The 16194-nt window shown below is 41.4% G+C and overlaps 1 protein-coding gene across 1 annotated transcript in view; it reads right to left on the bottom strand.

Annotated features, from left to right (window-relative positions):
* Positions 1–1240: 1240 nt before the first annotated feature.
* LOC149318295 (uncharacterized) overlaps positions 1241–16194 on the bottom strand; it is a 44284-nt gene continuing 29330 nt past the window's right edge. Inside the window, exons 7-13 of the mRNA XM_089508318.1 lie at positions 15993–16073; positions 13144–13200; positions 10485–10544; positions 8912–8976; positions 7851–7929; positions 6778–6833; positions 1241–1457 (exon numbers count right to left, since the gene is read on the bottom strand). Of these exons, the coding sequence (XP_089364444.1) occupies positions 1241–1457; positions 6778–6833; positions 7851–7929; positions 8912–8976; positions 10485–10544; positions 13144–13200; positions 15993–16073 (615 nt within the window). The remainder of the gene's footprint in view (positions 1458–6777; positions 6834–7850; positions 7930–8911; positions 8977–10484; positions 10545–13143; positions 13201–15992; positions 16074–16194) is intronic.

Below are 16194 nucleotides of genomic sequence, written 5' to 3'. Positions count from 1 at the left end.
AGGTATGTAGCTAAAAAAAATTGGAAATTTGAAGTATTTCAGATTTTGGAATTCTGGATAAACAGATGCTCAACCTATATAGCTAAAAACATACAAAAGTAGAGATTAAAACAGTATTAATTTAACAGTGAATTAAAACAACTTATAATATTATTTTAAAGTAAAGATTATAAATAGTGTTTGTGTATGTGCCTTCAAGTCATCTATATGACATCATAAAACCCCTTCTCTTCTTAGCATTCAATTTTCAAAGGCTTGCTGAAATGAAAAGGACCTAACCTTTTGCCAAAAGAACAAAACAACATAAAACAAAACAGCAAGAAAGAAGCCATCTTACCTTCCCTAAGAGGGAGTTCCAAAATGTGAGAGCAGCCACAGAGAAGGCTTTCTCCCATCATGTTTCTAACAAATTTGTCTGTAAAGACAGTGACATAGAGAGAAATGCTTCCCTTGAATTTTTAGAGCTCAGGAAACATACAGGCAGATACTACCTGAAAAGAGATTCTACCTAAATGTTAGGAAGAATCTCCAGACAGTAAGAGCTGTTCAATAGTGAAATACATTGCCCTGGAAGGTGGTGGAGTCTCTTTCTTTGGAGGTTTTTAAACAGGCTGGATGGCTATCTTTCAGGGGTGCTTTGATTCTGTACTCCTGCATGGCAGGGACTTGGATTGGATGGCCCTTGGGGTCTGTTCCAACTCTATGATTCTATGATTTTATTATTCTATAACAAGGGGTCAAAGCAGATGGCCCCATAGAAGAGGCCTCTGGCCACTCTGGCTGCAATCACACTGGGATCACGGCAACCACACAGCCTGCTTCCAAAGAGGATGGCTGCTGCAGTCCCAAGCCAGTGCAACCAGAAGCCGAATTATTTCTGCTGCTTTTTGCTGTGGTGCTGGACTCCTGGCAGTGCAGGAGTTGCTTCTGGCCAATTTGGCGGCATGCATCATTTGAATGCCACAACCCCAAAATGGCCAGAAGCTGCCTTATTTGGCCCATGTGTTCTGAGCCTATGTGTTTAAAATAACCTGGACTTGAGCTGTATAGTGCATCAGTGGTGTACTCCTTTCAGTTTTGTGGATCATAAACTGAAGGATATTACCAACAATGATGGGCATTAGTGTATGTGAGGGAAAATAGCCCAGACCTGGAAACTATGATAGGATATCAGCTTTATCCACATTCTTAGATACATCATGACAGGCTTTCTATTCAACAGCTTCTTTCAGTTCTGAGATCAATTCGGTAAGATGCCATCATTGTACAATTCAATATATGGCTGGAAATAATAGCCCAGGAACTGCCACACAGGACGCTGATATGCCTCTGTCACAGTGTGATTTGATAGGCAGACACTGAGAATGAAGAAGATGACTAGAATCACCAGGAGAAGAATCACCAGCAGGATGCCAGTAAACCGCCACAGCACTATGAAGATCCAGACTATCTTTGCCCTATGAAAGAAAAATAAAAACAGAAAGTCTTCATTGGATAAAGTAAAAAAGAAGTGAAAAAGCCATTTGATTTTGGCCTTTGTTTAAGGGTCCCTGTTTGCTGATGGGCCAAAAAGAATGCATAAGTGTTTTTTGTGGGTTTTTCGGGCTATGTGGCCATGTTCTAGAAGAGTTTTTTCCTGACATTTCACCAGCATCTGTGGCTGGCATCTTCTGAGAATGCTTGCCTGGAAAAGAGTTGGGTATAGGCAAGCATTCTCGGAAGATAACAGCCACAGATGCTGGTGAACATCAGGAAGAAATTCTTCTAGAACATGGTCACATAGCCCAAAAAACCCACAAAATACTATGGATGCCGGCCATGAAAGCCTTTGACTTCACAGTGTATAAGTGGTTTGCAAAACTTTGGCACTAATCAGATGGGAAGGATAGCACAGGCGAAGTCCATGCTATCCTGCCCCAGATCTTGTCCCAGGTCAGTCCCTGAGTGGTACAGTAATGGGCTGGCATCTACACAGCCACTCGCTGCTGTGCCATGGACCCATTACCACCAGGTAGGTACAGGGCATGCAGGGCTGTCTGGTTTGTTAGTTGTTACCACAGAGTTTCCTAGAAACTCAGTGGCAAAAAGCTCCATGCAAACAGCATGGATGGGCCATACAGGCCCCATGTCATTCAGACTCAAGAATACTTCAGGCTTTGAATAAAGGACAAGCAACTTCAAGGGTATTTAGCAAGTGACACTATTTGGGTGCCTATTACCAAATGTCTGAATATATTAAAATTGGTGGGTTTGTTGTTGGTAATGCAGAAAAGTGCAATAAAGCATTTTTCCTGAATCAGAATGTACATTTAAGCTAATTTGGAATAGCATTCCAATTATATCTGGTGGAGGGGAGACTGTTTAAGCATCAATTGTAAAAATAGCTTAAAATGAACAAAGCAGGGGAGTATGTCTGACTTCCTTGTAATTGGTTTAGGGCAGTGGCTGTAATTTTGAACTCAATGTGGTAGAACCATATTCCCTGATCCATAACACTGAAGCTCAGCAAAAAGGCTTAGGCAAGTCTTCTTAGGCATACTTCTAAACCAAATATACTTCAATGGACTACTATGGAAGTGTTACAGAATAATTATTAAACACCTTGAAAGCACACATTCATAAGGAAAAATAATAAAAAGCTTCTTTGTTCTGTCCATCTCACGCCCAGTCACATGCTATATTATGAGGGTACATCTTTCTCCCAACAATTAGGAAGGTGTTAAAGCCACGTTGTCCATGTAATAGGTCTAAAGAGATTAATATTTTAAAATATGAAGAGCAGCATGTCTGGGAAAAGCAAGAATTGGTGCACTGATCCACCAAGGACAGAACTTTCAGTTCTAACTGGTATCCGTTGACCTCTAAGATCTCAGGTGGAATTTTGTCTAACCCCCTACTATCCCATTTTAATGGGAAATGTTAGTAAATGAACCTGGGCCCATCTACATCCAAAGCATTTTTTTCTAACACTGACGTATGCCCCATCTTCAAAGAGCACATATCATATATATATCCCCCAACTGTACTGATTTGGCAGGAACAGTCCTGATTAATTTTCTGCCATCCCACTTTCTCAGCTGCTTGTAAAATGTTTGAGTTTCTCTCTCCTCCTTCTAGCTCTCCCCTGCCCACTTTGTCCTCAGCTTATTCCAGTTTGTGCAAATTGTGTTCAAAGTGAAAAAGTAGTTTGCACTCCAATATCTCAGCAGTGGGAGAGGAGAGTGCAGGTTCTTGTCCTTCCCAGTAGGCTGAGGCAATCTACTGCAGCATCTCCTGGCTGCTATGTTCTTCTATGTTAAAAACTTTTGCCATCTTGACCACAACCTATTGTTGCTTGGTCACACGTGTTTTGGTTTTCATCTGTGCAATGCTGATGACATACCACTTGCAAAAATGTGATACCTTGCTCTGTTCGAGCTTTGACTAGTCACTTCTTCCTAGGAATGTAACAAATACTTGCAAAATATTCTCCTTGCTATAACAAAGTGGGGATTTTTGACAGTTTGTGTAGAAATAGTGTGTTTTGTACCAAATACAATTTTTGCACAAAATGCTGTGTATAAGTGCAAGAAACAAGGGTGTGTGCTTTTTGCAAAACTGAATTTCTTACAAAAAAGTCCTGAAGTTGAAAAATAATTGAAATATATGACAAATCTTTCCTAATCTCACAGAAATACTTTTTTGGGATCATTATTCATTTTAACATGCATCCCTTGTATGCATCCCTTGACAGCAAGAAAATGTCTATTTTTTTTTCTCATTTGCACATATTAATTCACCTATATTAAAACAACAAATTTTCCAATACTGTTTTTTTAAAAAATCTCACTTGTGTGGGGAGAGCTTTTCACTGGCCCTTAATATTTATTTTAGTTATTAATAAACATGTTTATATTCTGCCCTATATCCAAAGATCAGTACTATTCTTTATTTGAAATGTTAATGCATTCATATTCAGCTTTCAGTGTTTCTGGCTTACTAATACCAGCAGAGTTTAAAAAAAAATCCATGTAAAATCAGATCAAAACAACTTTAGGGCGGGGTACAGACGGGCAGGGGAAGACGTCTTGGAGGTGTATTCTGCTGAATACGGAGCCTCCAGACCGCCCGCCCCAGGGGCGTGGCTCAGGTGTATGGGGCTTCCACATGGGGGGCAGTGAAGACGCCTCACCTGGAGCCGTTTCTGACCCGCAGTTTCCATACCGCCACCTCGGAGGACGCTGCAAAGAGAGAGGCAGCTTTTGCACGGGCACCCAAAAACGGGGCTTTTTTTTTCTTTTGCCGGCTGGCGGATGTGCAGCTGTGCAGCTGCGGTGCTCAGCACTGGCGGCAGAAAGCCTATGTGCACATTTAAAGCGCCCAGGCCCCTTTAAACTTTTTCCCTCGCCCTGCCCAAGAACAATGGTGGTCTCCTGCCAGCTGGTGATCAGCTGGTGTTGGCATCCTTGTCCGCTTGCACGTTGGTAGTGTCACCAGCATCATGGATGCCTCCTCTCCTTTGGTCCCCACGCTCTTGCTGAATCTGCAATGCACAGCCACAGCTGTCGCCGCTGCCACCGCTGTCCCCCTGCCATCCCCCATCACCTCCCTTGTACATATGTAAATATTTAAAGTTTTATGGGTTTTTTATTGTTAGGTGAAAATGGCACAGGAATGTGTGTAGGGGTTCACTTTAAATTCCAAACTTTCCCCAATTCTAGCAGCGCATGCGTACATGTTGCTCTAGGGTTAGGGTTACGAGCATTAAAATACAGTGCAGCTGTGCTGCAGCTTCCACATCTGCATGGCATCTGACGCTCTAATTAGTGTCTCGGTGCAAACTGCGCATGTTCCAGGACCCCGACTCATTATGCAACGCAGCAGACATGGAGCTTTTAAATGGGCAACTTAAATTAGCGGCGTAACAATTCTGGCGTACTGGTGCAGCAGCTTATAGACGGAGCTGCGCAGTTGCGCAGTATATAGAAAAGAAGCGGGGAAAAACAGCACCTTTTTAATGCCGCTTCTTCCCGCTTGGGGCGTGCAGGCGGCGTGTTCATGGCGGCATTCAGGTAAGGGCCGTCTGAAGGCTATACCTTCATGACGTCATGAACACACCCCTTTTTGCCCGTCTCTATCCCGCCTAGGTTTCTTCTGCTATGTGCACTTTCTCAACTCTCTTCAGTACTTTCAACATTATCAGTATCCCTTTCATTACATTTCTAGATCTTACTAAATAATATGTATTCACTCTTAGTGGCAATGGCAGGATATGCCGCCGTAGTTTGCTCCACAGGGAAGCTGCAGCCTTCAGACTGTGGGGCTTCCCCGTGGAACAAAAAGAACCCTTAAAAGACGGGTTCTTTATGCGGCATGCTTGTGATGCTGCAATGCGCCAATGGCACACTTGCAGCGTCACAAGCGCGCCAGGACGTGCGGACTCTAGGTGTCTGTCACATCAAAATGACAATGCCCATGTAGACAGGGTGCCACCATTTTGACATCCTGGCAATGTACTAGGGTTAGGGAGCGTCTAAAAACTATGCTCCTGGGCAACCCTAGTACATCATCAGGACGTACTAAAAGGCCCATGTAAACAGGGCCAATGTCTGGAGGAGTAGCCATGTTAATCTAGTGCACCCTTCTCCACCTGGCCCACCATGTTTTGGGTGGAGCTGTTTGCACCCAGCTGCATGATTGATGTTTGGGGATGTTTGAAGTTCTCATCCAGAACATATGAGGTCTGGGAAAGCTGTTATAGGGGTAATTTTATCATTTCTCTCCCCCCCCCCCCCCGCAACATCAAGTCTCATATATTAGAGTTGTCTTAATGACAAGTTAAACATGGCAGAATTGGTTCTGCTCAGAAAATAGTTCAGTAAAAAAAAAATGCTTTTGCTGATTCCACTTAGCCTCTGTAATATGATCCATCTCAGGGCCAAAGGTAGGCTTTTTCCGCTTTATTCTACAATTAGTGAAGCACCTCTAGTCTGGATCAGGAAACTAGTAAGGGTCTTTTCATCCTGTCTCCACCACTGTGGTTGCTATCTGCACTTGGCCCACCATGGAGCACAAAACTAGAATTGAACACTATTTTGCACTATTAGAAGAATGGAAAGCTATATTGCAATAGCAATTACAGATACAGTGGGACTGTCTGGTTTTGAATCCAGGATGAATTAAAACCCTGTTCCTCCACCCATAAATATCCTGACTCATATTAACCCCATCAGCACTTCCTGTAGAATAAAACAGAGGGAAAATATATCACTGATAGCTGCATCATTAAAATAATGCCTGTTTTGGCCCTCATATTCCAGAGACTGGCTTAACCACAAAACCTATTAGGAAACATATTGGTCTGATGCCATTGGCACCTGAAATTTCATTGAAACTGTTTGACATATTATGTTTTCTGGACTAATGATTTGGAATCATGTTATGAATGTGTGGAATGTTATATAATGTTGATGAAGCTTCCAGACCTGCAAAACATTTTATCTGGATGCAGCAGACCATGGTGTTGTTGGGAATAATTCTGGCATCATGGGTGGAACTTTAAGTCCATTAGCTGTATAATTTTAGTTAATCAAGAGGAAAAGAGTTTAAAATGGAAAGGAACATTTCAGCCAGTCTCTTAATATAGTAATTTGGTCATTTAAAGAAGGCTTTTTGTGTAAATAAGCAGTGTTGTTACTTCCCAAGATGTCTGTGCTGTTAGAGGTTTATATTTTTTTTTAAAAAAAGATGAATGGTAATAATAAATGTTAACAAACAATACATGTGTTCTTCACTAACCTACCACCACAAAGCTGCTTCTTCCCAGATTTTTCTTCTCTCTGCATTTTTTCTTCCTATAGATAAAAAGAAATTTGAGTGTGTGTGTGTGGTTACAAAGATTTCAGAACATATACTCTGTGTTAGACTGTGGTAGTTATGGATGATGTAATTTATTCACTATTGGAATGGTAAAGTATTTGTGCTCCTAAACTATAGCATGGTCTTGTACCATTCCTTTAGTTGTTGTGGTATAAACATAACTTTTTAGTTTATCAGCTACAGCAACATTTGTGACACATAATGTCACAGGAATATAAAGAAAGCTCTGCTGGATCAAATCAAAGGTCTGTCTAGACCACGATCCTATATCCCTCAGCCCTAAGCAGATATCTCTGGGATGTCTACAAACAAGACATATGGGTAACAATCCTCTTCTGCTGGTATTCTTCGGTGTTCCACTGGTATTAGTGGCTCACTGCCCTGATCCTGAAGGTAATATATAAACATGTTGTCTACAGGACAGGAGTCTTGGCTATTTAACAAAATGGTACAGTGGGTTGTCTGTATCCGCAGGCTTTGGATCAGTTAATTTGACCACCTGCAGATCACCAAGCCTCATATTATTCAATGGCAGCAATGTGAACATGCATACACTGAAGTGTGCATGTTAATGAGGACACACTGAACGATATGGGGTTCAATCATCCCTCTTTTTTAGGGTCTGTGGGGGCTTCCGGAACCATACCCCCACCTATAGAGATGGCCTACTGTAATGAAAAGTACCACTAGTACATGTGGTAATTTTTTGATACAACTGATATTTTAGCTATTTCAGGGCTCTACAAAATCATACACTATCTGTTTCCATTTCCTTCCCTTCAGAAGGGGTTAAATAGCATCCAGTCTACCCCACATGCACACAAAGCACAATCAAATAGCCCAGCCTAATGTGCCATCCAGTGTTACTGGGCTCATTTGCAATAACTTTGTTATTTTTTTTAAAAAAAATTAACCAGCCTTTTGACTAAAATGTGTGCTTACAAGGCTGACCAGATAGTTTTCTTTCTATTGGGTAAAACAAAGTTACTGACCAGTTCAGCCCTGGCTATTTCATACATCAAGCTCTTTGGATGAAGGTTCAAAAACTTGCCTTGAAACTTGATCTGACGTCTGGAAGAAATAAGAATAGACTGGATTATTAACATATTTCGGAAAGGTAATATACAAAGAAAGTTACTGAATGATATTTATAACACCTGTTTTGTGGCAATATAAATATAAAGAAATTAGGCTATTTCTGGCTCTTTCCAAAGAAACTGATAGCTTCTGAATGGAACTCTGAATCAAGTCTGAATGGCACAACCATGCCTGATAATACAAGATGACATTATTTTGACAGGTCACACTATACATGAAGAATAGAAACATGTAAACAACTCCAAATGTTGCTGGACTGCAAACATCATCATTCAACAACTTTCACTATGTTAATTAGAGCAGATGGGAGTTGTAGTTCAAAATTATTTGGAGAGTCAACTATTATTTGGTAGTTCCCTAGTCCTACTAACTACCACTTGACCAGATATTACTGCATTCAGGCGATGGCCTATCCAGATGTAATATTGCTCCAGATCCTGTGACATGTCTGTGAAATTATAGATATGACATGAGGATATAGTGCAGCAGGTCCACCAAGGTGAATAAAATAAGGAAGTTGAGAAAATCTGGAAGTTTGTTGGGGAGAGGAAGTATAATGTGTTTGGGACTCTGAAAACAGAATTGGTCCAAGGTTTAGGTAAAAATGCCACTGACCCTCATCCCAGAAATTTGGCATGCATTTTATAAACATCTGACCCTCTTCTGTGCACTGGACAGCCCATCCCCTTGCACCTGAGCCCATCTCAACACAGGTTCATCAAGTGTGGCTTAAGAAAATGCTGTGAATCTACCATTTTCTTGATCATTGTCAGAATTTAAAATATAGGCAATCTCAGCTGTTCCCAACTATCTTTTTCCTTCAGTAACATTACATATGTTGCAGCCAAAGCTGTAGTAATCCTCAGCAGCAGAATTACTATGGCTTCCATTCGGCTGACATGCTTCAAGATTTGACTATGGCTACAGGGGGGATTGGACTCATAGAGTGTCTTACTGAGTCTTGTCTTTCACAACTGCTGACAGCTCATTCTTCAGGGTTTTCTCTCTGTCTTCAAGAACCTAAAAGCAAAATATCCAGCAAGTTTTAGAAGCCTCCCTGAGCAATATATTACACTTCACACAATTCAAAGCTCAGGGCAGTTTTGTGATATATGATAACTATGGCTAGCATCCTTCCAGTGACATATGCGGGTTTAAATGAAAGTGGCACCTACATATAGAATGTATTTGGTCCTTTTAGGGGGAGGAATTCACTGTCTTCTTCATACAACAACCAAAACACCTGTAGAACTCACCCTTCCTTGTGCCTTCCTCACATTTACTGGTCAATGGAGACTGAGGAGCACTGGAAAAAAATCTGTGTGCCTATAACCAGATACAGAATGACGAAGACATTCTCCAGACCTCCTTGGGGATGGTGGCATAGTTGTGAGTAGTATAGGAGAGGAGAACTGTATCACAGTTCTTTCTGGGCAGAACTGCATAATACGTATCCAGAAGCAGGACCTCAGTATCTGTGTTCTCTACAAAAAAATGAGCTCATTCCCAAAGTATTTGGCAGCAGACCTACATAGTCATAACTGCTCAGAGTGCAGTGTCAAATAAGATAGGACCTATATAAATGGCTATTCTGTGTGTTCATGTAACAATCTGCATTTAATTGGCACAATACCAAGAGAACAAAATGAGTCATGGTTAATGGTTAGTAACAGAACAATTTGTGTATGGACATATCAGTAACAAATATGGCTGGCCTTTTCCAATGGATCCTCAAAAAAGCAGCTATGCTGTTGAGACTGTCCATTGCCTGTAGGCAAATCAACCTGTAGCATTAGTGTCATTCGAGAGGTTAAAAACCACTGCATTAAACAATTGTAACATGGAGAACTACAGAAGAAAAAAAAAATCTTGCTTGTTTCTTTTTCTTTCCTTTTTGTAAAGGATGTACAGGTATTCAGAGCTTCATCCAGCAGAAAATATATACATTACATACCACTTTTTAAACTATCCAACTATAATATTATGCTAGAATGCTGTAGGGAATTACTACTGAGAAAACCCATGTAGGATCTGCCTACATAACTGCTTATATACCTTATTTATAGTGATTGTCAAGTCCTTCTGTTGATTATAACAAAGAGAAAACAGTCAGACATCATGAAATCATGCCTAATTTTTGAAATTATTTAAGATTTGTTGTTGTTGTTGTTTTGCATAGTCAGATATCTTTTTATTTGTAAAGAGTTAACCATTCCCATCATTAGCACAGATTTCTATTGTCAGGTAGTCCTCTTTTTATCATTTGCTTTGATTTTTCTGGTCATTATAATATGACCTCCAATGTATTATAATTCCTACATTACCACCCTTGGGTGATACTAAATCCAAGCACCCAGAGTTGGAAAATCTCGTAAAACTATTATTTTGGTTTATTACAATGATATCTTATGTATACTTAATCAGACTGGGCTTAACAAGGTTTACTCTTTAGCAAATGGGTTTGAGACTGAGGCTAAATTATGCACCTGTTGGTATTCACATTCTGTCATTCAATAGCTTACATTTACCTGTATTTTCACTTCATATTCTTGTATATACTCTTCTAGCTCCCTGATTTGATGTTTCATCTGAAAAAGAAGTACATATTTTGACACATCTTTCTAAGTTTCCATGTTTTCTATCTTTGTTCAGCAAAGTTGACAATTCCTACTGCCTGAGGTAGTCACCAGGTGTGTGTGTGTGCACGCACGCACATACCTACAAGTTGCCCATTGATTTATGGCAACCCCACTAATTTCAAAACAAGGAATACTTAAAGGTGGTTTTACCAGTTCATTCCTCTGAAATACAGCCTACAGCACTTGACATTCATTGGAGGGCTCCCATCCTAGTACTAACAAGGGCTAAACCTGCTTAGTTTCCAAGATCAGACAAGATCTGGTGTCTTCAGGGTATTTCAGCCTTCAGTCATATATTCTGTACATATTTTTCCTGAAGAGAAACTAGGGATGTGAAAAAAAATCTCATCGCTTGGTTTAAACAGGAGGGCTTGCAATGGCAAGACAGCCTGTCATTCTCTGTCTCCTTCTACCCCATGTCTTGCCTTGAGAATCAGACACTAAGCAATTTTTCTTATATTTTTCATAATTTCTCAGTGAAAATTACTGTTTCTTTCCCGTTTCTAAAGATAAGTACTCGCACACAGAACAAGCAGAAGACTGATTAATCACAGAGATACAGAAATGTAACCAAAAGATACACACAATTCATCCAATACTGTAACTTTTACAAATCTATGCAACATAAGTCATAGGTTTTTTTCCTGCATTTTCTAGGAAACCACCAAAATTAGTCTTGAAAATCTACAATACCTCTCCACGATGAAGAAAAAAAAAAACACCTCACAATTTTATCCCAAGGAGAAATGGGGGAGACAAGCAATTGCCTCATTTACAAGGCAAGGATAATCCTGGCCAGGATTATATCCCTATAAAAAGCACATTTCAATGTCCACCACTTGAGACAATGTCAGAAGACAGAGGAGAGCTAGCAAGTGATTTAGAACAGCCTGGTTGTTTGCTCAAAAGATTGAGAGTCTTGAACCATTTCTTGAAACATTTGATAACCAATGGTAACTGGAGACTGAGCATTCAAAAATAACACACTTAGTGTTTTCTCCCATATAGTAGAAGGAATGGTGTAATAACAAGAGGAAGTTTCTAATGAATATGAGACATAGCCTTTCTAGTGTCAAAGCTATGCACATTAAAGACTAGCTGATTTCAATAAGAATGTTAGATCAATCAGTGGTCCCCAAACTTTTTTGGGCCACCCTCCCTTTCCTCTTGGGCAACAATCCTAGTGCCTCCCCTCCAGCATATTTTTTGATATTAGGTCTACTGTTCTACTGCAAATTCAAAACAGCCAATCTAAGTCACTGCTCCCTTTGCACTAAGTCACCTTTGAAACAGCAACCAAGCAGCTGGCTGAGCAGTGACTGAGAAGCTTCTTGCTTATATCAGTCTTGCAGCAAAGACTGGCACAGGCAAGGGTCTTTTTGGTCACTGTTTCACTGGTTGCTTAGTTGCTGCTCCCTTTGTGCCCTGTCATCCTGGGAACAGCAACTGAGCAGCTAGCTAAGCAGTGACCAAGAAGTATCTCGGCCATGCCAGCCTTGCAGCAAAGGCCAGTGCAGAGAAGAGGCCTCTTGCATGCTGCTCAGTTGCTGCTCCCAAGGGTGAACAGGTGCAAGGGAGAAGCTTCTCCCCAGAGAAGAGGGACTCTCAATCCATCATTGCAAAGAAAGACATAGCCAGTGCATATGTAGGGGGTTTACAGGGGCCATATGCTCTGGACTGGAAACTGGTGTGGGATGGGAAAGGGAGAGATTTACAGGAGCCACCCCAAGACAAAGGACTTTTTCCAATAATCAAGCACAGTTACTGCCCCAGATACATATTCTAATTATAATTATTACTATTAATAATTGTATTTATATCCCACTCTTTAGAAATGCCCAGAGTGGAAGACATGGCTTCCCCACACAGCTTCATGTGTCTACTCTCCCACAAACACAAAAAGGTTTTGTCTGCTACCTCTTTTCTCACTTTTTCCGATAAAAGAAAGCAGGAGCAGCAGTGCATCTGCATCTTGCGAGCCAAGTCCCAGCAAAGCTCACAAAACTTAAGCAAGGTTCCAAATTTGAAAGCCCTTTTTTGCTACCACTTCTCCCCACCACCATGTGCTCTGACTATTTGCTCCAGTCTATCCCAAAATGGTGCCGCTATGAGCCACAGAAGCCCAAGCCTCACATAATTGCCCAATTGCCACCAGTAGTGAAAGACACCAGTAAGGGAGTGAGCTCACATGGGCAGGCAAAAAGCGGGAGACACCACGACACAAAATGATCAGCAAGGCTGTGTAGTGGTTTTTTTGAGGACCCTGAAAAGAAGTTTCATGCAATCCTAATCCCCACCATGGTTCTAAAGACAGCTGGTTTCCTTTGTCTTTCTTGCACACCAATACTTTGACTAAATGCCCCACTGCCACCTCCTTTCCCCCTCTTCAACCCCCCTGCTACCTCCTTTCTACCTCACTGCCTGCTGGAAGCTTCCACCACCCCCAAGGGGTTACCACCCACTGGGAATCACTGGATCAAATCAATGGAACCCAGAATTGTTTGACATTAGTTGTACTGTGTTACACATTCACAATAATTAAGTTTACCTTTGTAAAAACTTCATCTTCCTCCACACAGGTCAACTTGCTTTCTTGAAGCTCCCTCTAATTAAAACAAAAGCAAAACAAAGTATTTTAACACCAGTGTTAAAATTTCTTCACTGGCTCCCAATTAGCTTCTGTGTGCAATACAAGGTATTGGTTATTACCTTTAAAGCCCTACATGGCTCAGGCCCGAGTTACTTGTGGGAAAGCCTCTCCCTACATAATCCGCCCCGTGCACAAATTCTTCTGGGAAGAATTTGTTGCAATACTGTAACACCTGATTAACCATAACTTCCTATAGAGCATATACTGTCACAGCTCCTAAATTGTGGAATAGTCTACCAGAAGAGATCCGTCTTATTACTACCTTAGACTCCTTTAAGAAGGCACTTAAGATGGATCTCTTCTGGCAGGCTTATCCACCAGATTTTGTATAAGAGACTATGGTTAAGGCTCCACCTTGATTATGATTGTATAATTATTTGACAATTGGATATTTTAAGGAATTAACAGGAATGTGTAATTCAGTATTAGTATTTTATAGATTGTGTTTTGGATTGCATTGTATTATTTTAATGATGTAATCCTGCTTCAATCCTTGGGAGAGGTGGGAAATATAAATATTATTTATTTATTTATTTATTTTGGGGTATCTTGCATGGGATAACTCAGAAGCAAGGGGTGCCCATACTTTTCTTCTCCATCTGACCAGGAGAAATAGCGCCATATATGACGTAAATGAACTAAGACCTTTCACACAATCCTCAATAAAAAGCGGCTGCCCGACTCCCCGGGCCGGCCGCTTTGCTGAAGGGAGCCGGCGCGGCTCCCTGGCCCCAACTTCCGGGTTGGGGCCTGCCCTCCGCCCCGATTGGTGGCTCGGGCTGGAAGGGCCCTCCCCTTCCTCCCGGGCCGCTCTAGTAAGGGCGGAGGAAGTTTCTTTGGTGGGGCTCCAGTCCTCCAGGGCGGCCCATTGGTTGGGGCGGCTTTGGAGGAGGAGCCTCAGTATGGGGTGATGGGCAGGGCCTTGGCTATATATTGGCCACGAGGCCAGGCCCCGCAGCCATTTGCCGCTCGGCTCTCCCACCCACCCTCCGCTTGGGTTATTGGGTGTATTGTCACAACTTGGGGCGGCAGCATAGGACAGGATCTGGTTGGTTTGGTTACCAGGGCTATGGAGCACTGGTTTGGGAGTCAATTGAGACCCGGGGGCAAGCTGTGCAAGGGTTGTGGCCATTGCGGGGGCCACAACATGGATATGCCACCCGGTGACTAGGGGCTTTGTGATCTAGAGAATGCCTGGTGTGATGGCGGCCAGTTTGCGGTACTTAGCCCCTAGGTCATCCCAACGCCTGGCGGTCACCAGGCATGCTGCTTATCGATTAACCGAGGGGTTAGTTGATGCTTCAGATCCTGACCTTATGCTTTGTGCCAACCCTTCTGTTTTGGTTTGCTGTTGCTAATAAAGTTGTGGCCTTTCTTCCAATATGGTGTTATGTGGTTTTTAGCGCCGGCCTCCTAGGCAAAAGGAAATTCTATATTTCTATTCATTTCAGTGGGTCTTGTGGTAGAAACACTGTTCCATCCAGATGTCTTGCTAATAGCCAGTCTCTTCCATGTAATTTTACTGTCTTCTTTCCTGTTTCTTTTCCATCTTTTCATTTTATTTTTTTCCTCCTAGTTTTTTTCTTACTAAGAAATTGCACTGAGCAGGAGAAAATGGAATAGCTTTATAATAGTTGTGCTTGGAATCTTGTGTTTGGGAAAAAATCATTCTAAATATATAGTTACTCTTGCCCTAAATCCATATGACTGGCATCAAATGGTAGTAAATAAACTCTCTCTATATATCTACATCTATATTTTTATCTATATCTACTTAGAGAACCTTGCCCCAAGCAGTATAAACCACAAAAATGGTTGAAATGATGAATACAATCCCAAAAACATTGAGGTTTATCACACTATACTCTTAACGAGCCATGATTCCAGTGTGACTCCTCTAGCTGCCTCCTGCTGCATTCTGGGATTGGCAGTTTTAAGGAGGGGTATTTAGAATTCTCAGGCAGAGAACTTCTGTGCCTGAGAATTCTAAATACCCCTCCTTAAAACTGCCAATCCCACAATGCAGCAGGAGGCAGCTAGAGGAGTCACACTGGAATCATAGCTCGTTAAGAGTATAGTGTGATAAACATCATTGTGACTGTGTTTTGAAAATATGGATTAAATTTCAAATTCACTCAGGATAAGAGGAATGTTGTGCACATGACAAACACAGATGCTAGTTAGTAGTTCATGATTAACAAAGAGTTAGATTAGAAAGGAACTATTTCTCTGGTATCCCATATAATCAGGTGAATGTGGCGTGACCAGTGCAGCTGATAGCATTCATGTCATTGACAACATGAATGCTCCAGTCCTTGAATGAGCTGTTCAAGGTTACTAATTACAGATTACTAATTTTCAGACTCGCCCATTATTCCTCCATTCAAATAATTAACAGTTTATTTTGCATTAAAATAAAGGAACTTCATCGAGACTTTTGGCATCCCATGGAAAAGTATCTTTGTGTTGTTCTAAGGGCCCATACAGACAGGCCAAAATAAAGCTGCTTTGGGTCACTTTGGAGGTAAGCTGTTTAAATGATACATGCGTCCTAAGAGTCTGGAAGCTGCATCAAAGCTGCACGCCAGTCCTTAGGACTGAATCGTGGCTTTGGTGCAGCTTCTAGACTCTTAGGATGCATGCATCATTTAAACAGCATACCTCCAAAGTGACCCGAAGCAGCTTTATTTTGCCCTGTCTGTATGGGGCCAGAGTTTTAAGTCTATCATATATCTACATTTACTCACTCGTAGTTTATTGACATGGCAGCAGAGCTGCAGGTAACTTTGTTGGTTGATCTTCCTCGATGCTGATGTTAAAGCTGTACTCTAGTGTTGGGCATAAACATATAGAAATAGTCACATTCAGTTCAACATGGAACATGCAACACACTGTATCTATTTTGTATTCGCTTACATCTCCAGTGCTTAAGGGCTAAATCAGTTATGA

This window comes from Sceloporus occidentalis, unplaced genomic scaffold (assembly GCF_023333645.1).
Source record: "Sceloporus occidentalis isolate IW3139 unplaced genomic scaffold, rSceOcc1.0.p SCAF_2, whole genome shotgun sequence".
NCBI classification, from domain to species: Eukaryota; Metazoa; Chordata; class Lepidosauria; order Squamata; family Phrynosomatidae; genus Sceloporus; species Sceloporus occidentalis.
Note: the sequence above shows the minus strand (reverse complement) of the source record. Positions and strands in the feature narration are given on the sequence as shown.